The sequence below is a fragment of the Cyclopterus lumpus genome, chromosome 23 (assembly GCF_009769545.1).
Source record: "Cyclopterus lumpus isolate fCycLum1 chromosome 23, fCycLum1.pri, whole genome shotgun sequence".
NCBI lineage: Eukaryota > Metazoa > Chordata > Actinopteri > Perciformes > Cyclopteridae > Cyclopterus > Cyclopterus lumpus.
Genome location: NC_046988.1, coordinates 14,315,095 through 14,335,263, shown reverse-complemented (window position 1 = coordinate 14,335,263; position 20,169 = coordinate 14,315,095). Strand labels below are relative to the sequence as shown.

Below are 20,169 nucleotides of genomic sequence, written 5' to 3'. Positions count from 1 at the left end.
GAGGTGCGTCAACCCTGCGGCTCATCGTAAAGTAGTCCCAGGTCAGGAGTCCACCGGCCAATGGGAGCACAAGGAGGGGGAGGGGTTTGACAGCCAATCAGGTTCGAGCTTTTGTTTGTTAACTCTGAGTTTCATTTTGAGATATTAATATGTCGGCCATGTTGCCCAAAGAATTGATTTGTTACCGCTGTGTAAATTCCTTCACTTGTAAATTCAAGAACTGCATTTTTTTGTCGTGTTTTCCATGTTTTTTTTAACCCTAAAATGACGATAAACGGTCCTTAAACTCGGGCAGATCGCCGCCTAATTTAAGGGTTTCGAATTCCTTAGTTTTACTACTTTCTGTTTTAAAGCGACAATAAATTCGAGTGTCTCGTGTTAATCTGGGACTAAAGTTAACACATCGAGAAATCATATTTAAATGACTGGGTTTCTGAAGCCAATCGATTTTAATAATGAGATGATCGCAATACAATATAATATACTTTTATTACTGTTTTCCCCGTTTGTGTGAGAAATATTAAGAGCAAGGCTTTAAAATGTGTTATTTAATTCATGTTCAGGGTTTATTAATAAGATTGAGTCAAAGATGGCTGTTCCATCTCCTCGAGGAACTTGAGTAGTAATACGAGTAAGTATTAAATAGTAGTATCCGATATTAAATCATTCACTAGTTCAGCTTTAGATGACGGATATCTGACGTTTAATTCTCCTATTTTGTGCTCCAATGATTCCTTTCCTATCTCCTTCAGCAGAGGATTTGTCTGGAAATTTGTTCTGGAAAGAAAATAGACACACAAAAATAAAAAAAAGTCAGCATGCGAGAAGTTTAATGTGAAAGAAGGAGGACGTCACAAGTGTTAACTTTGTAATAAATGACAGTTTATTATAAAGATTACAATCTGTTGCGTTGCAGAGCTCGTTGGTTGTCGTTTGTGTGCTCTTTAGTTTTTAGAAAAGGGAAGAAAAAAAACTACTAGTACACACACGCCACTCACTCCAGAAGAAACAACACACATACTGTAAAAAGAGGAAGCTAGAGAGGAGGAGGAGGAGGAGGAGGAGGAGGAGGAGGATGAAGAAGAGGAGGAGGAGGAGCAAGAGGAGGAGGAGGAGGAGGGTAACCATTAAACCATTATAACCAGGTGAATATCAGGAGGAGGGAGGTTTCACACGCAGGTAAGAACGCCAGGATTCTCAGCCAATCAGCAGGAAGCTGAACACTATCAGATTGCAGTGGCGGCCATTTTGGCTCTTTGTTCCATCTTCTTATGGCCGTTTCCGGATAATAAACCTCGACTTCTCTCCATCACTCAGAATATATTTAGAGAAGAAGTATTCCAATAATATACTCAAGCAAAACTAGCAGTACTACAGTATCAAAACACTAATTACAAGTAAAAGTCCTGCATTCCCAACTTGTCCTTAAAAGTACAGAAGTACGAGCAAGAAAATGTATTTTAAGTATCAAAAGTAAAAGTACACACAGAGTGGCTACTGTCAGTGACTTTGTTTACATGCACGAAGATATTCTGTTTTCCAATCAGCTGCTTACACAGTGAATGAAATGAATAACAAACGCCTCCGTGCTGCATTCAGGTCCACAAAACGCCCCTAAAACTGAATAATATCAACACGTTAGAAATCTACCTTCAGAAGATCGTAATAATATTGGAATATTAGTGTGCATGTAAACGTAGTCACATTATATTACCAGATTGTTATAGCACATTATATGACTAATAAAGGATTAACGGATCTTATCTTGTTATATGATGTATTATGTTGTCATTTTACTTTTTTACTACTTTATATACTTTAAGTATTTTAATCCGTAACGACGGATCATATTTCATAAACTCATCATATGGGTTGTGTGTAAAATACAATATTTCTCTAAATACAGTAAATACAATATTTCTCTCTGAAATGTAGTGAAAACGTTGTACTTGTACTTGATAAACTACTCAAGTTAAACCAAGAAGTTATGGATGGAAAGAATAAATATATTCACGTCTTCTCCTTCTGAAACTCGACCTGCTTTTATTTTGAAGGCAGAACTTTTTTAGACTGAAATCTTAGAAGGAACTACTTTTTCTCAGCGGAGGAACACCGCCGACTTCCCTTCGTTACCGCGTCACGGAAGAGATTTTTGGCAGCACGTTATGCTGGCTTCTGATTGGCTGAGAAATCCTCACAACAAATCAATGTTTTCTGTTAGTGTACAGGGTCGGGGGGGACCTGAGGTCAGAGGTTAAGAGGTCACGTGACTTCTCCATCGCTGATTTTCATTGTTACACTGCAGAGAAAAGGAACCGGCCACGCCTCCTTCTGTGTACAGTAGACTAGTCCATAATAATATATACTACATACAGTTCATATGTGATATTCACCAGCGTAAGCAGCTACGTTCTCTTCACCTGTGAGACCACAACTCATTATATTGTGATGTTTGTACTGGTTTTTACAGGTTTTTACTGGTGCAGTGTGGAAGGCCAAGCTGGCCGACCTCCGTGAGCAGCTGAAGCCTTCAGAAACGGCTCTGAAACCTTCACATATCACACGTCATCCACACAAATAACTACGCTCGCGATGAACTAGAATGAATTGATAGTATGATGAAGTTACATAATATGTTTATTCAGAGTAAAGTTACTCTTTAGAAGTAAAAGTTCAGCAGGCTGATTACAAAGACCGAATATCACATACGGCTGAAGCTTCAATAGCCGACAGTCTACCAAAATATTACCGTGTACATTTTATTGTCTGCTATACTTTATATATTACATTACATTATTCTAATATATATTATACAGGCGATAAAGTCTACTGCAATGTGCTGTACATAGACTATACTCTATACCTCTGTGCTCTGCAGGTAATACTTTTAACTTGTACAACTTTGGGATTCATGATTGTGGTTCAGCTTGATTCGTGTATTTCCTTCAGGAATAAAAAGCTAAGTGGATCTGTCGTCGTGGAAACAGGCACAGGAACGTTGATTGTACTTCAGAGGAGAGACTGAAGGTTATCCATCCATCCATCCAATTTACTGTGTGAACGTATTTAGAAAAAGAAATGCAGCATCCAGTGAGCTCAGAGCTCTGATGTACGTGTTGTTCCTTGTTTATTGTGCAGGTGTCGAATGTAAGCAATTAAAAATGATTTATTGTGCTTTTAGCAGCGTCTGCATCGTCCTTAGTGTTTAAACTCATCAAAACTCTGAGAAAATACTCCACTAAAATTAAAAGTCCTGCAATCAAAACCTCCCTGAAGTAACAGTATGTGCAGCCAAAGGAATTAAAGTATAAAAGGTCAAATTAACTGAGCAGTTAAATGTTCAGTCAGTGTTTTACAATTTTTTCTGGATTAATGTGTTACATCTGGAGATATGTGGTTTTCAGTGGCCACGAAAACTGTAATCTGAAAAGTAACTACTAAATGGAAATACTTAAGTAAAGTACAAGTACCTCAAGTACTTAGTTACATTTCACTCCTGGTTGCTAACGAGATACAACACGTAAATGTGACCGCATGGCCGCTGCATTTCTCTCCCTTTTGCTAAAGCCAGGCTAGCAGTTTCCAGTCTGTGTGCTAAGCTAAGCTAAACACATCGCTATAGATAGGAGTGTCATCTGTCTCTGGGTAAGAAGCAACTGTTTCTTGAAGAGTTTTGTCCACTAATCTGACCCGACCACATTTCCGTGCATATTGTGGTGCAACGTTAGCTTAACAGGGTTTTGAGTATAAAGTGCGTTAGCTAGCGAGGCAGGCTAGCAATAGCTTTTCCAAAACTGTAAATCGGACTGCTTGTATAAAATGCTTTTCTTTATAGGGCTGAGCGATACATCGGATTTATTTGAGAAAGTTTCTCTTAAGCTATACGAAGCGACATCATCGCCCTAAAAAAAAGAGGAAAAGAATAGATGTTTTGTTATTGCGGTTATATGAATGTAATTTATGGTGCTGTTGTGTTGCTGCTCGACCTCCCGGGTAACGTAGGTTCAGCCTCTCTTTGTGGGAACAAATAGTTTACTGACCTCAGTGAAAAGGAGGTTTTTTGAAGGCTAAACACCAACAAATATGGATTGAAGAAGTACTCTTTCACTTTTAATAAATGTTGACTGTTGGACAACTCTTTGTAATTATTGGAAATGTTCGCATCACACAACGCTAATTCTACAAATAGAGTATTAATAAAGATATTAGTGGAGCTTTGGATTATTTGCTCCAGCCTTATGAATGTGCAAATATATGCAGGTCTTTTATAACTCCTCCTTAACGATCCTGCACATGCAATTATGTTTTAGTCTGTCTGCGTTGTGAAGCTTGAAAGAAAACCAAATCGCCCAGCCCTACTTTATTGTCATTAACTTTTATAATTAATATCGCAGAAAAGCAGCATTTCTTCTTCTAAAACTTGTAGTATTCCAGATATAAAACTAAATTAGGTGTGAATTCCACCCATACTATCAAATTTAACTTTTTGTGAATCTTCGTTAGCCGGGATGAATGAAAATGTCCCGCCATGTTCTTCATAAAAATACATTTGCAACAAATTTCGATGGGAACCCATTTTAACTCTGAACTCAAATTCTCTGACTTCACGTGAACGTAGGACACACCGTCATCAGGCGGTTTTAATCTCTATTTGTGGCCTCTGGGAAACTCTACATATGCTCTAGAGGAAACTCCACGTATGGCAGGGAAGGAATCCCCAATATGGCAGCGAGGAAACTCCAAATATGGCCTTTTCCTGGCAAAGTTACCATAACTGGTGCAGCCACACTCAATTGGTTATTGAAGAATAATAGAGTTCAGGGGTGGAACGAAGAGTTTCATGTGTTAGTGTGAGGAAGGAATAAGAGGGGAAGGTATTTTCTGTACAGATGGCTTTAAACAGATAGCACCGTGTACAGTAAGCCCTCGATAAGCAGGTTAGAAACCAGTGGAGCTCCGCTGCAGCTCTCCCTGAAACACAGCACATCAGCACAAAGTCACACTCATTGACAAATCATCATGAACCTCAGAGTCACCGAAACAACCTTGAAATTCAACTCATTGTCAAATCATAACGAACTCAAAAATCATTTTCCAAACTATTATATAAACTCTGTAAGTCATCACCACCACATTATTATTACTTGTTATTCATAAATTCTAAATGATCGGCGTTAAGATATAAACTCAAAATAAACAACAAATTCTTCATGAGTGATATTGGGAAGAAAAAGAAAAAGAAAGTCACAAGAAAGACGGAGAAATATCCTCATCTCATCTCATCTGATCTCATCTGATCTCAGCTAGTCTCAGCTAATCTCAGTTTGTCTCATCTGATCTCCGCTAATCTCCCGCTGTTGTCGTTCAGGTGGAGACGTCCAGTCGCTCGCTAATCGTCCAGCTGAGCTCGTCTGGGGAAGCAGAATAACACGAGAACAATAACTCGTTATATTTGTCAGTTTGTCAGTTCAGCTCTTTGATCAACAACCCGTCACCTGTTTATGTGATTAGCTTAGCGAGCTAACGTAGCGCTGAAGAACACTATGGATATGATACGCTGGCTTCAGGCTTCAGTCTATTTTCTGGTGACCCAGAACAGAACACACAGAAAACGTCGTTTAGCAGCTGCGTTACGTAAGTATTTGAAAAATGTATATATATAATATTATTATTATTATTATTATTATTAATAACAACTTATATATAGTTTGCTAGCTAGCTCAGAACGTTAGCAACTGGGGGTACAATTTAAATTGTTGTAAATGGAAATTAATAACATTAGCGTGAAACACACGTATTACATTCTCAAAATTGAAAATTTGCTTTGATGGGTACATTTATATTTTGGGGGTTTTGGACTGTTGATTGTGGTTCCTAACGTTTCAAAAGTTTAGTTTTCTTGTCGATCAAAATGTTCAAGAATATGACAAAAGAATACGCCAAAGCATCAACAAAGAGACTGACGACTGTGGATCCAATGTTGTCCTGTCAGTTTCTACCTGAAGGGTTTACACTATTTTTCTCAGACCTCAGCACCAGTCATAAAAAAATGGCGTCATTCCTCTGGCGTGAGAATATTGTTCTCTGGCCTGAATTGTCGCAGCTGTAACTTAAATTTCCCGTCAATACCGGAATCTAATTTCTGTGTTGAGGAGGTCGACGTATTTGTGGTAAAGTTCAATGTACTTGAAATTTGGCCACAAAACCTTGTGTAAACCTGGTGGACACAGACATTGGTGCGACCTGTCCATTTGGGTTGATCAAAGAGCTGATGAGCCAAAATGTCATCAAGAGAACTCAGAGAGCTGAGCTCCACGTTGGTAAAAAGGTCTAAAGATTCAGTCACTGCTAAGATATTCTAGTCAAAGAGATGGCCTAGTGTCTGACCAGAGGTCAGGGGTTATGAGGTCACAGTTCAGGATGTCTAGAGGTTATTAGTCCGAGGTCAGGGGTCAAGTGGAACCATCCAGCAGCTGTCTGAGCGCCCTCTCGATGTTGATCCGGTGTCCCAGTCTGGTGACGCCCAGCTCCACGTAGTCCTCCTTGGTGAGAGCGGGGAGATGTGAGCCTTCGATCTCGTGCTCCTGGAAGCGCTGGCGGTGCTCGGCCAGGCCCACGCTCTCCAGCCAGTCGCCCACGTCGTATTTATTCCACAAGTTGAGGGGCCGCTGCCTCCACGGCCGAAGGGCCAGCAGGGGCCCGCTGAGGACGGGGGAGGGGCATGGGGAGGCATGGGGTGAAGGGGAGGGTGAGCGGGACCGGGTTCGTGCGCTGGCGCTTCGCATCACAAAGCGGACCTCCTTTGGTTCTGAGGGGAGGCTGAGGCTGGACGACTTCAGGATAGTTAGACCGCGTCCCGAGCTCAGGTCTGGCCTTTCAGTGCAGGGGGCAGTGGAGGAGGCGTGCCCTATTGACCTATCAGACGGGGAGGGAGAGGGGGAGGGGCTCCGACGGGTTACGGGGTAGCGGCTCCCTGGTCGGACCGTATAGCTGGAGCTGTATCCTCGCTGGGAGATGGTGTGGAGTTCCCCAAGACTGGAGAACAACCTGCAACACATTACACAGCGTATGAATGACACTGGTATCACTTACCAGTTATCAGCTGATGCGTCTACATGGAGTTACAAATTGATCGCTCGCTAGGCTTTGAAGCCTTTAGCCTCGTCTGAAGCTAATGTGACCCGAGCAAAAGGAAAAAAAAGCAATATTTTTGTGTTTCAGCAAAGCCAACGTAACACTGTTCGGTTTCTTTGTTCGCTATTGAGAAGCAACAAAATCGGATTTGTGCGAGCTAATGATATGCTAACTGTTGGCCTTAGAAGTAACGCTAAGGTGCTGCTGTAGATGTATGCTAGTTAGTTGGATATGTTAATGAGTGGTTTACATTAGAGCAGTTACAATATATATATTGTCTTATTGCTCTTGTGTTTTTGGTTTTCGACGCTCTTATGCCAGATGCATACCGCACATTGACAAGCCTTGTTACAGTTGCTAAGCTATAATCGGAAAGATATCTTTTGGCGGAGGTGTTAAGCAAATGGTCAATTCCAAAGTATTATTCAAAAGACAGATGGGAGAGTTTAGTAGTTAGTCATCTGCGCTGGTGCTTGTTAGTTAGCTGTTAGCAAATTAAAATCATCCCGTAACGATAACGAGAAATGTTTACCAGAGATAATAACCTACGATTTACTGTCTTCATTGTCCACACATCTGGAACAACACAAACAACAGATTGTGTTACAACATCCGCAAACACAGACGGCAGCACTCAGATCAGTAGAACTGCCGGATTTACAGAAAGAGGCTGTTCGTAGTACCTGGCACCTCCTACTGGTGACCTCCGGCCCGGATCAAGAGGACTCGGCTCCTCCCCAAGAGAGTGACTGTCTTTGTTTAGCAGCTGTAGCCGATTAGCCAGATCGAGTCCAGACCTGCCGCTCAGCTCCAGTATCGACCGGCTGCTGAGATCCACGGCTGACCCCGACACCTGACCTCCCAGTGCTGCTGGACGCCCCGCTTCATCCGGGCTGAAGCCCCGGCGCTCGTCGCGGTCGTCCCCACCTCCCCACAGCTTCGACCGCCTCTGGAACAGGTAGCGTGGCTGCCGTCCACCGCCACCGGTGGGGGAGGAACAGAGTGGGGAGGAAGGGGAGGAGCAGAACGCGGCAGACGGGAGGAGCTCACTGTCGGACGACTGCTTCAGCAGCGGGTCACGGAGTGCAGAGCGGCCCCGACCGATAGGGGAGCGAAGGCGAGGCTTGAAACCAGATGGAGAGGTGGAAGGGGAGGAGGGGGAAGGGTGAGTAGCCAGAGGGGAGGAGGGGGAGGAAGGACCAGGAGGGGATGCCAAGGTAATGGAGGGAGGGAGTGAGCTAGGGGAGGAGCTGTCGTGGAGTCGTTCGTCACCTCCTTCCTCCTCATCTCCTCGTCTACTTACGGAGTCAGGACCACTCTCGCCTCCCCCTCCTTCCCCACCTCGTCGTGGCAACAGGGTGAGGGAGGATGGGGGAGGAAGAGTGGGAGGACTGGCAAAGGCAGAGGGTGGAGTTACCAGGCCAATTCTGCGAAGCTCCTCCCTAGTTTCCTCATCACTGGACGACAACAACGCCGGTGGGAGTGTTACTGTGTAAGCCCCGCCCTCCTCCTCTGAGCTGCCCACTGTGAGGCTTCTGCGCCTGTCAATCAGAGCAGGGTGACTCTCATTGGCCAGCGGTGGCAAGGGGGTGGGTCTCCAGCGCTCAGGGGAGGGCCCGGCAGGTGACGTCACTCCTCCCTCTGTTTCTGGACGCTCCACCTGTCCATCAGGGAACAAGGGCGGGGTTACGCGTTTATGCCTCAGCTCAGGACTGGACTGGGGAGTGGTGCGCTTGGTTCGTTGCTCGGGACTCGTCTGAGGGGTGGTGCGTTTGGACCGTGGCTCGGGGCTACTCTGCGGGGTGATGAGAGGCGTCCGCTTGTGTCTGCCCTCGGGGCTGGCAGCTGGGGTCAGTATGGGTGTAGTGCAGGCAGATATGTGCTTTAGTCGCGGCTCTGGGCTCGGCGTGCGGGCAGTGAGCGCTCGTTCGCGTGCAGCAAGTGCCAAGGCGAGTGGAGATGAGGGGTCTGAGGAGACAACAGAAAGTTAAAGGTGGGAAGTTTTAGTACAGAAACATGCTTCATTTTACTGTTGAAGCCGCAGACACCTCTCCAGCAGACAACTTACTGTTTCACATCGTCGAGGCCCTTTCCCAGGTCTCAAGACTCTGAACTAGCTTCCCATCTATTTTGTTGAATGCCTCAAGAGTCTGTCCTTGGTCCTCTTCTATATAGCGGACTACCTAAAGGCTCCAACCTAGGTCTTCCTCTATTCTGTGGAGTACCTTAATGTTCTGTCCTAGGTCTTCCTCTATTCTGTGGAGTACCTTAATGTTCTGTCCTAGGTCTTCCTCTATTCCGTGGAGTACCTTTAGGCTCTGTCTTAGGTGTTGCTCTATTCTGTGGAGTACCCTAAGGCTTTATCCCTTTAGGCTTTGTCCTAGGTCTTCCTCTATTCTGTGGAATACCTTATGTTCTGTCCTAGGTTGTCCTCTATTTTATGAAGTACTTCAAGGCTCTATCCTAGATCCCCTTCTATTTTGTGGAATACCTCACGGTTCTGTCCTAGGTTGTACTCTATTTTATTTAAGTATCTTGAGGCTCTGTCCTACACTCTAGGGCTGGGCGATATGGCTAAAATCTTCTGTATAGGGCCAATCAATCTTTTAATCTTATACATTATGATTGAATTGAAAGACAATAAATTATCAAATTGAATTATCGCCCAACCCACTTGATTATTGTGACCTCACAGAATGAATCCAGACTCTACAGCTCAGACTGACCTAGAGGCTTCCCCGTCAGCGGGTGGAGGAAGGTGTGAGGCGTCGGAGAGGGCGACAGGACGGGAGCTGGTGGTGGAAGCTCACCGAGGTCGTCCATGGAATGGCTCAGAGTCAGGAGGGGCGGCACCTGGTTTTCTGACCCGGATCCCTCCACCGACAGGAAGAGGGACGACCTGCGACCTTGAACGCGAGCGCGCTCTGAAAGAACCTGCTGCTGGTAAAGCTCCGCCCGACTCGGGCTGCTGGTTCCATCGACTTTCAACAAGTCAAGCTCTTTCACTCCTAGAAGGAGAAGAAAGAGTGGTGGGAGTGACATTAGGAGTCTTTAATTGTCTCAATCATTATTCTCTCTTCAAACGTAATGGCTGTAGAAGTGTACATATAATCTTCTATTAAGGTTTTTTAATACCTGGCGTCATATTTCATGAATCTATTGAAGCAATGATTTTGTTTAAATCTTTTTTTCAATACATTTTGACTTCACAAAATTATTAAAAGTCAGGAACAATGAGTCTAATATGAGAAATACGAGGTTTGAACACATTGAATAAAATTTTGAGTGGTTTAAATGTTTTTGCTCAAAACTTTTTTGCTCAAATTAGACACAAATAAAACTCATCTAGAAATTCTGACCTTGCTCCTCGACAGGAAGTTGTTTTAACAAAGGCGACTTCCTCCTCTGGGGCTTGGAGGGCGGAGCCTGATGTCCCACGTTAGCGTACGGGTTTTCTATTGGTCGTCCCCGGCGGCGTGACAGCGGTGAGTGGCCGAGGGCGGGGCTGATGCTGTGGAGAGACAGCGTGGAGGTGTGCGTGGCGGTGTGCGTGGCGGTGTGTGTGGCGGTGTGCGTGGCGGTGTGCAGCGTGTGCGGTGCTGCGCCTTGCGCGTCGGGCTGCAGCTGCGGTGGCGTGTCTTGCAGGATTATCATTGACCTCGCCTTTCTCTGCCGCTCGGCGTGGGCGTGGATCCTCGTAGGCGAATCGGTGAGCTCCTGGAGCCTAGGCTCCGCCCCCGGCTTGAAGCTAGAGCGGATAAGCCCATCCCCTCGGGCCGGGGGAGAAGGGGGCAAGAAGGATGGAGGCGGGCCGGAGTCCAGGAGGAAGAGCGAGGAGGTGGAGGAGGAGGCGGAGGGAGGAGGGGGCGGAGCCATCTGAGGGGGCGGGGGAATGAAGCTGTCTGTCAGCGAGGAGCTCCGTGGAAACCGACTTTCATTGATTAGAGCCGAGATCCTGTCGTCATCAGGTGTGCCTGTAATAATAAATATAAATACAAAATAAATGCCCAGAAAATACTTCAAACGACAGCCAACAAAAACTTTAACATAATATTTTTACACTGTGCTATCACTACTTGTACTTTTTCCTGAACTGTCTATGATTACATTTATGTATATAAAATACTCTGTGTGTGTGTGTGTGTGTGTGTGTGTCTCACCAAAGCTCTTGGTTCTGGACATTCCTCGAGGTAAAGCCATGGTGCTCTTCTCTGGAGCGGTGGGGGGAACGAGACCCTGACGCTCGAACAACGACTGCAGACGCAAAACACAGAAAAACGTTTAGCTTTTATTTTTTCCTGCTTTTCTAAACTGTTTGTATTGAAAAGACGGATCTCCTTCATTCATCTGTGAACATTTGTGTGAAGCAACCGGCTGTAGGTCGTTCAACCAAAGAATTATCTTTTTCTTTATTTTATATTTAGAGGCCTAAATAGGTAGGAATTCACAATAATTTATTCAGCATCTTTTTATTCAATAAAAATGGATTTATGGAAATATGTTGCGGCGTTGCCCGTTTCCTCACGTTGATCTCAGCCTGTGTGATTCGCCGACTCGTCGGTCGCTGTTTCACCGTCGCCGCCCTGAAGTCGTCCGACGGCCGCGCCCTGAGAACGACTTCCTGTTGACCTCCGGCCAACATCTCGTCCAGTTTGTCTGCAAAGAGGAGACGTGATGAAAACAAACAAACAAGGCAACAAGATAAACACACAAGCAGAGTGAATGAAACACAGATGTATGACATCATGACATCATGACATCATGACATCACCGCACGAGTCACCAGGGCTGTAGGCGGGATTTAAGAAATACTGATACGTCTCTTAAAATATCAGATAAATAGGCAAAAAAAAAATACTAAAGTGTTGTATTAGTACTTTTACTGGAGCAGAATATTTTTTACAGTGTAGTATTTGTATTTTTACTTAAAACTAGAGTATTCTTACAGAGTGGTAATAGTACTTTTACTTGTAAAAGAGTATCTTTACAGTGTGGTATTCGTACTTTTACTTCTCTTAAGGATCTAAATGCTTGTGCTACGGCCCTGACTGTGACATCATCAGACCAACATCATCGTCACGGCAGCTTTACGTCACAAACAAACAAACAAAAGCCACAAAAACGACCACAACGACGACATCAGAGCCACATGGGACTCACCGAAGCGTCTCCTCCTGGCTGCAGACAGAACAAAGGTCAACAACACACACTCGGTCTGACTTCACTGTGTGTGTGGTGTGTGTGTGTTTGTGTGTTTGTGTGTTTGTTTTACCTATGTCCTCCAAGTCAGCGGTCATTGACTTGGACCGGAGTGTCAACGACGTGCTGGGGGCTCTTTTTGGAGGGGGCGGAGCTACAAGACATGAACCAAACACAAGTTCAGCCCGGTATCGCCAAATAAACATAAAGTTATGTCACTTCATATGAAAGTGAAATTAAAGGCGGAGACCAAGTGCTCTGAAGGTCAGATGATGAGAAGGAAAAGGAGGACGGGTCAAACAAACACAAGACTTTCACCCAGGAAACCGCTGTTCATGTCCCGTGAGTGACAGCATCAATACAACCAAATGAAATAAACGACAGAGGAATCAAATTGAGTTAATTCAATTTTAATGAATGAAGCACCTTTCTTCCGGACCATGTTGGTTTCAGATTTCCTGGAAACGGACACGACCTTCATGAGCAGTCGACTTCCGCCCTGTCGGATCAGAGAGACGACCTGCCGGTGACCCACCTTCACCACGTCGGCGCCGTTCACCTGGACGACACACACACACAGGTGAGTCACAGAGCCCTGATGCTCCGTGCCACGCGTTAGAGGACGTGCGCGTACCTCTATGAGGAAGTCTCCGGTCCGTAGCCCCGCCCTCCAGGCCACGCCCCCCTGGTCCACTGACTCCAGGTACTGTAGGGCGGGGAATGCCGGGGTGGGGGCGAACTCCTCGATGGGCGTCTCGGCTTGAAAAGGAGGGGGGAAAAAAAGACGATGTGTTTTAATACAACGACTGTGGTCTCAAAGTTGTCTGAGAATTTAACTTTTACACCTGAGGTCCAACGCACAGGTGATTTATTTTGACAGACGAGACCTCATTTCAGGACTGTGTGTGCTTCAATGGAGGAAAAGTCACTCAAGTCCGGTACTCAAGTACAATTCTTAGTACTTTTTTAAAGCTTTTTCCATATTGTAGAACATGAGAAGAAGTCTTCTTTATAATATTATATATTTATAATATACTTTTATAATTACAATATAAATATTGTAGAAGTATCAAAACCAGGTGGCAACCTCCGGTTCTGCCGAGTGAATCCAAAGCTTCATGTGTTAAAGCTGCATTCTCTCTACTGACCACGAGGGGGTGACTCCACTGGTTGTATAGAAGTCTATGCTTCATGTGTTAAAGCTTCATTCTCTCTACTGACCACGAGGGGGCGACTCCTCTGGTTGTATAGAAGTCTATGCTTCATGTATTAAAGCTTCATTCTCTCTACTGACCACGAGGGGGCGACTCCTCTGGTTGTATAGAAGTCTATGCTTCATGTGTTAAAGCTGCATTCTCTCTACTGACCACAAGGGGGTGACTCCTCTGGTTGTATAGAAGTCTAGCTTCATGTGTTGAAGCTGCATTCTCTCTACTGACCACGAGGGGGCGACTCCTCTGGTTGTATAGAAGTCTATGCTTCATGTGTTAAAGCTTCATTCTCTCTACTGACCACCAGGGGGCGACTCCTGTGGTTGTATAGAAGTCTATGCTTCATGTGTTAAAGCTGCATTCTCTCTCCTGACCACCAGGGGGCGACTCCTCTGGTTGTATAGAAGTCTATGCTTCATGTGTTAAAGCTGCATTTTCTCTACTGACCACCAGGGGGCGACTCCTCTGGTTGTATAGAAGTCTATGCTTCATCTGTTAAAGCTGCATTCTCTCTCCTGACCACCAGGGGGCGACTCCTCTGGTTGTATAGAAGTCTATGCTTCATGTGTTAAAGCTGCATTCTCTCTCCTGACCACCAGGGGGCGACTCCTCTGGTTGTATAGAAGTCCATGCTTCATGTGTTAAAGCTGCATTCTCTCTACTGACCACCAGGGGGCGACTCCTCTGGTTGTATAGAAGTCCATGCTTCATGTGTTAAAGCTGCATTCTCTCTACTGACCACCAGGGGGCGACTCCTCTGGTTGTATAGAAGTCTATGCTTCATGTGTTAAAGCTGCATTCTCTCTCCTGACCACCAGGGGGTGGTGTTCTGTTTGTCTGTTCTGGGCTACTGTAGAAACATGGCGTCTCCGTGAAGAGGACCTGTGTCTCTGTATCTAGATTCAAATGACTTGTTTTAAGGTAATAAAAACACAACTATATAGATTTTCAAGGGACTTTTACAATACTGAAAACATAATTATTATATTATATTCCACTTCTGCCAATAGAGCCCTTTAAATGTTACACACTGTTCCTTTAAGTAATGCAGGACTAAATAACAGAGCATTTATTGTAGTGCTGCTTTTACTTTACTTATTTAAGTGAATCTGCCATCCTCTGTTGAGGATAAGACTCAGTGGACTCTGTAGTTCTTACGTAACGACACAGCGAGGAGTTTTTAAACCTCTTCCTCTGCTTTAAACTTCTTTTTTTAACACCTCCCACCGATCCTCCATCCTTTGTTTCTACCTTTAGCTCCTCGGAGGACGAAGCCGAAGCCCTCGCTCTCCCTCTTCTGCAGCACGGCCGTCTTCTCCTCAATCACATAGTCACTAAATTGTGAACACAGGTAGTTTATGGACGTTTAAATAAAGAATAAATGCAGCGCCAGGGCTTAAATTATTTAAACTTTGATTCTAGAATATAAATATATATAAACATAGACAGTAGAGAAAATATGTAAAGAAATATGTCTATTATACGACAATAAATACATAAATATATATAATATAAATATATATAAACATAGAGCAGTAGAGAAAATATGTAAATAAATGTCTATTATACGACAATAAATATATAAATATATATAATATAAATATATATATATAAAAATAGAGCAGTAGAGAAAATATGTATAATCATTACACAAGTTTGTATTTTTAATTTAAGCCAATAAATGAACTAACGACCTGTAGGAGGTGTAGTTGTAATGAAGGTGTATTACCTGTAGGAGGTGTAGTTGTAATGAAGGTGTATTACCTGTAGGAGGTGTAGTTGTAATGAAGGTGTATTACCTGTAGGAGGTGTAGTTGTAATGAAGGTGTATTACCTGTAGGAGGTGTAGTTGTAATGAAGGTATATTACCTGTAGGAGGTGTAGTTGTAATGAAGGTGTATTACCTGTAGGAGGTGTAGATGTAATGAAGGAGGATTACCTGTAGGAGGTGTAGTTGTAATGAAGGTGTATTACCTGTAGGAGGTGTAGTTGTAATGAAGGTATATTACCTGTAGGAGGTGTAGTTGTAATGAAGGTGTATTACCTGTAGGAGGTGTAGTTGTCATAGGAACCAACAGTGTAATGTCTGAACAGCCTCTTCGTGCGGTCCTCCCTCGTCTCTGAAACGTTCACGCACATGGAAATCATGAATTACAGTATATACATACATATATATATATATTTCATATATTAAATGTTACACCCAGTCTTAAATACAATTATTATTGTTATTGTTTACCCAGTCGTGGGTCGTATTGTCTCATCTGGACTTCCTCCACACAGTCGGCAGGAAACCACCCAGTTCTTCCTTTCACACTTCCTTCCCAGAATCCTCCTTCTCCTATGGACAGAACTGAAGAAAACACAGTATCACAGTACTACTGCTGCAGATATACACCAAAGTACTACTGTCTTCACTGTACACTGCAGTCTGACCTTTGACCCTCTCTCCTCGGTGCAGCTGGATCTCCCCGACCCCCTGGGGGACGTGGGACCGGGTGGCGATGAAGGTGCGTCCCGGTACGGCGCTGTACAGCCTCCTCTTCCTCATCTGGGGGGTTGCTGGAGGGGAGGAGGGGGGGCTGGCCTCCACGTGGCCCCCAGCGCTCGGGCTGCAGACAGACAGGTCAGAAAAAGAGAGAGACAGGTTACTGACTTCAGCTACACCAGTATTTGTGCTACTTACACCAATATTTGTGCTAACTACACCAGTATTTGTGCTAACTACACCAGTATTGGTGATAACTACACCAAGATTGGTGCTAATTGGTGCTAACTACGCCAATATTGGTGCTAACTACACCAGTATTGGTTCTAATTGGTGCTAACTACACCAGTATTGGTGCTATTTGGTGCTAACTACACCAATATTGGTGCTAATTTGTATTAACTACAGGTGCTAACTACACCAATTGGTATTAACTACAGGTGCTAACTACATCAATATTGATGCTAACTACACCAACATTGGTGCTAATTGGTATTAACTACAGGTGCTAACTACACCAATATTGGTGCTAATTGGTATTATCTACAGCTGCTAACTACACCAATATTGGTGCTAACTATACCATTATTGGTGCTAATTGGTATTAACTCCAGGTGCTAACTACACCAGTATTGGTGCTAATTGGTATTAACTACAGGTGCTAACTACACCAGTATTGGTGCTAATTGGTGCTAACTACACCAATATTGGTGCTAACTATACCATTATTGGTGCTAATTGGTGCTAACTACACCAATATTGGTGCTAACTATACCATTATTGGTGCTAATTGGTATTAACTACAGGTGCTAACTACACCAGTATTGGTGCTAATTGGTATTAACTACAGGTGCTAACTACACCAGTATTGGTGTTAATTGGTGCTAACTACACCAGTATTGGTGCTAATTGGTGCTAACTACACCAGTATTGGTGTTAATTGGTGCTAACTACACCAGTATTGGTGCTAATTGGTGCTAACTACACCAGTATTGGTGCTAAACTAGAATAACGATCGTGTAAATAAATACTATGTGTCGACGTGTCTGTATGTGTGTACCTGAGGCGCCGCGTGTGTCGTCGTAGCGAATGTGTGTGCGTGTCGTGGTGCGTTTCCAGGCTTTGGAGGGAGGGGCCAGGAGAGGAGGCGGGGCTTTCCAGAACGTTTTCACTAGCCGAGCGAATCAGAGAGCGCGGAGAAGACAGACCGTTTCCCGCCGGCGACCTGGTCATGATGGCTCTGCGGCGCTTTGTGTAGGATGGAGTTTCTCTGAAGGGAACTACTTGGGCACATATAAACATTTGTACACACACACACACACACATACATACATACATACACAGTTAACTTCACCAGCTACTCTAACGTGTGCGCTCACACACACACGATTTAAATGTGTCTCAGCCAACTCACCAACGTCAGAGGTTTTGTGGATTTTTATGATTTCTGCAAGCTCAAAGTTCCCAGCAATTATTGCCACCTACACAAACACACACACACACACACACACACACACACACACACACACACAGAGTTTGTGAATGTCATAACAGCTGAATCAGACATCAGGCTTTTTTCTGTTAGCATTAAAGGACGAAGCTGGCTTTGTTCCATATATTTCTTAATAAAATAAGTTCTATAAAATCAACGATGTGTTGGTGCGGTCTCTCAACTCTCTGACTTCCTGTCTGTGGCTCTCAGCTCAAGGCAAGACGGGTTTTGTGGTTTTGTGTTTGTTTTACCTGGAAGGCAGTCTGGTTGTTGTAGTTTTTGATGTCCTTATTTGCTCCTCTGAACAGCAACACTCTGGCACAACTGTCCTGCAAAACCAGCAATTATTTTTGATTAACTTCAAAATAATCATCACGTACAAAATGACAATAACGAGATGAAAATATATATTTTCATGATATTGTTATATCAAGAAGATTGAAAACAGTTTAGAGACTGTTTGCTGGGTCTTGCCTGGTTGTAGAGAGCACAGAGGTGCAGTGCGGTGTTTCCTGATGCATTCTGGGAACTCATGTCGGCGCCATAGAACAGCAGGTGCTCCAAGTGCTGCACGTTACCATAGCGACATGCCTGAACTCGCACACGCAATCATAATTGTTAGGGTAAGTAATTTAAGTGATTGTGTGTGTGTTTGCGTGTGTGTGTGTGTGTGTATGTGTGTGTGAGTTAGTTTGTGTCACCTGGTGGATTTCCTGCCAGCCGTTCTCATCAGTCATCCCTGCACCCAAAATACACCAAATGAATAAGCAGCCACACATTAACGTTTTAAAGGGCTGCAGACACACACACACACACACACACACACACACACACACACACACACAGCTGTGAGCCACCGTACCGATGGTGGCGTGGTCCTGCAGCAGCAGCTCGCAGCAGTAGGGGGCGCCGCCCACCATGGCAGAGTGATACAGAGGAGTGAGACCTCTGCTGTCCTTGTAGTCCGGAGACGCTCCGAGGTCCAGAAGAGTCTGAGGACCAGAGCAGGTCGTTACACCTGGACCTCGTGCAGCATGTAATCTCTGGCTAAAAGATGGAAGCTTCATTCATAACGTAGACGTTCACATTCGTCCGCTCATGTTTATTCGTGGTGTTGAAAGCTGGTATTTCTGCATGCTACTAATGTTATTGTTATTATTGTATACGTGTTTCCTGGGTGGGATGGACTGACTCTGATTTACAGAAGTACAAAAGTCAACGTTTATTACAAAAAGATGGATGACATGATTTCCAAAATTCTCAACATGTTTTTTTCCAATTAAATATTCTGCTTCAATCCCTATTTGTTGGCATTTAGCCTTTAAAAAGAAAATAATAATAAATTGTCTTTCCCACTTGCCGCACACAAATTGCGCAATGCAGCACCAATTAGATTGACATAACCTCAAAAACAGAAATCTATCCCCTCCTTTTTAAGGCTGATTACATCATAAAATATGGAAACAGACATTTGAAGCGTCATTTGAAAACTCAATCGAATGTAAAAGTAAAAAAATTACATTTGGTCAAACTCTACTGTATTAAATATTATACAATGCTTATACTATTACACTACTACACATAAGGGATGATGCTCATTATGATGGAGCGTTGTCCCACTGGAACCGTGGTCACTTCCCAACAACATTCATTCTTATTTTCATATATATATACAGTATATATAATATGTATGCACATCACCAGCCTATTGTATTGTTCTTATTTATTGTTCTTTATTTTGTATTCTTTACTTTAATTATTCTATTTTTTTTTACTATAGAAACTATTGATTTCTATAAAACATCATAGTATGAAAACGTCATAATGTGAGGAAATGAATACATGCACTTCTGAAATAAATTAATACAAATATACAGAACTTGAGTAACTGTACTTCTTACGTTGTATTGGCCTTTGGGCCTCGACAGTAACAAAGGCACAACTACACTGAAAAGTTCCCATAATGCATCAGCGCCTGTTCTTACGCTGAGAGATGCGCTGTTCCTGCAGAGGACGGCCCGATGCAGAGCGGTGATCCCGTCTCTGGTCCTGAAGTCCAGGTGGGCTCCTCCACTGCGGAGGACTTTGATCAGGTCCCCGCTCTCCTCCAGCTGGACCGCCAGAGTCAGAGGACATTCTGAGACACGAAGATACCCCAAAACAAAAGTTATTATGGTTGCAGTGTGAGACTCGACAACGTTTCCAGTGTTGTTTCTGGGAATGTGGAGGTTTAATCACCTTCTTTTACGGCTGATTCAGATAATTTCAAGTTTTCTAAACCACATTCAAATCATCCAATATTACAGAAAATGTAATTATACAGGTGAATACATGGCCGAGTCCATGGGACCTGATGTCAGAAGGAAAACGTCCAGCAGTCGACGGGCGAGAGGCTAATTAAATTAAATTAAACTTATGATGTTTTGTCGATTTTAGAAGAAAATTCTGAACGTCACGAAAGACTAATTTTGTCTGAGCAACATTTAGTTTTGTGTTTAAACCGTTTACCAACACCAACGTGGCCGTTAGCTTGGCATGCTAGCTAACTAACTAGCTAACTAACTAGCTAACTTAGCTATGTTCCAAATGTGGCGGTATCTTATCGGACGTGTTTTATCCAGCGACACTTTTCTTATCAGCCGGGA

General features: G+C 43.8%; 1 protein-coding gene across 2 annotated transcripts in view; it reads right to left on the bottom strand.

The window, feature by feature from the left end:
* Positions 1 to 3,027: 3,027 nt before the first annotated feature.
* shank3b (SH3 and multiple ankyrin repeat domains 3b) overlaps positions 3,028 to 20,169 on the bottom strand; it is a 34,249-nt gene continuing 17,107 nt past the window's right edge. Inside the window, exons 8-28 of one of the 2 annotated variants that reach the window (XM_034526351.1) lie at positions 19,510 to 19,661; positions 18,387 to 18,516; positions 18,226 to 18,263; positions 17,999 to 18,115; positions 17,776 to 17,853; positions 17,447 to 17,513; positions 17,093 to 17,312; positions 15,981 to 16,156; positions 15,784 to 15,897; positions 15,589 to 15,664; positions 14,796 to 14,878; positions 12,968 to 13,092; positions 12,760 to 12,892; positions 12,407 to 12,487; positions 11,660 to 11,790; positions 11,295 to 11,388; positions 10,494 to 11,108; positions 9,861 to 10,142; positions 7,818 to 9,102; positions 7,684 to 7,710; positions 3,028 to 7,047 (exon numbers count right to left, since the gene is read on the bottom strand). In XM_034526351.1, coding sequence (XP_034382242.1) covers positions 6,453 to 7,047; positions 7,684 to 7,710; positions 7,818 to 9,102; positions 9,861 to 10,142; positions 10,494 to 11,108; positions 11,295 to 11,388; positions 11,660 to 11,790; positions 12,407 to 12,487; positions 12,760 to 12,892; positions 12,968 to 13,092; positions 14,796 to 14,878; positions 15,589 to 15,664; positions 15,784 to 15,897; positions 15,981 to 16,156; positions 17,093 to 17,312; positions 17,447 to 17,513; positions 17,776 to 17,853; positions 17,999 to 18,115; positions 18,226 to 18,263; positions 18,387 to 18,516; positions 19,510 to 19,661 — 4,619 coding nt within the window. In that variant the 3' untranslated portion in view covers positions 3,028 to 6,452. Of the gene's footprint in view, positions 7,048 to 7,683; positions 7,711 to 7,817; positions 9,103 to 9,860; positions 10,143 to 10,493; positions 11,109 to 11,294; positions 11,389 to 11,659; positions 11,791 to 12,406; positions 12,488 to 12,759; positions 12,893 to 12,967; positions 13,093 to 14,795; positions 14,879 to 15,588; positions 15,665 to 15,783; positions 15,898 to 15,980; positions 16,157 to 17,092; positions 17,316 to 17,446; positions 17,514 to 17,775; positions 17,854 to 17,998; positions 18,116 to 18,225; positions 18,264 to 18,386; positions 18,517 to 19,509; positions 19,662 to 20,169 lie in introns of both variants that reach the window. The other variant, XM_034526350.1, reaches the window with a different exon arrangement.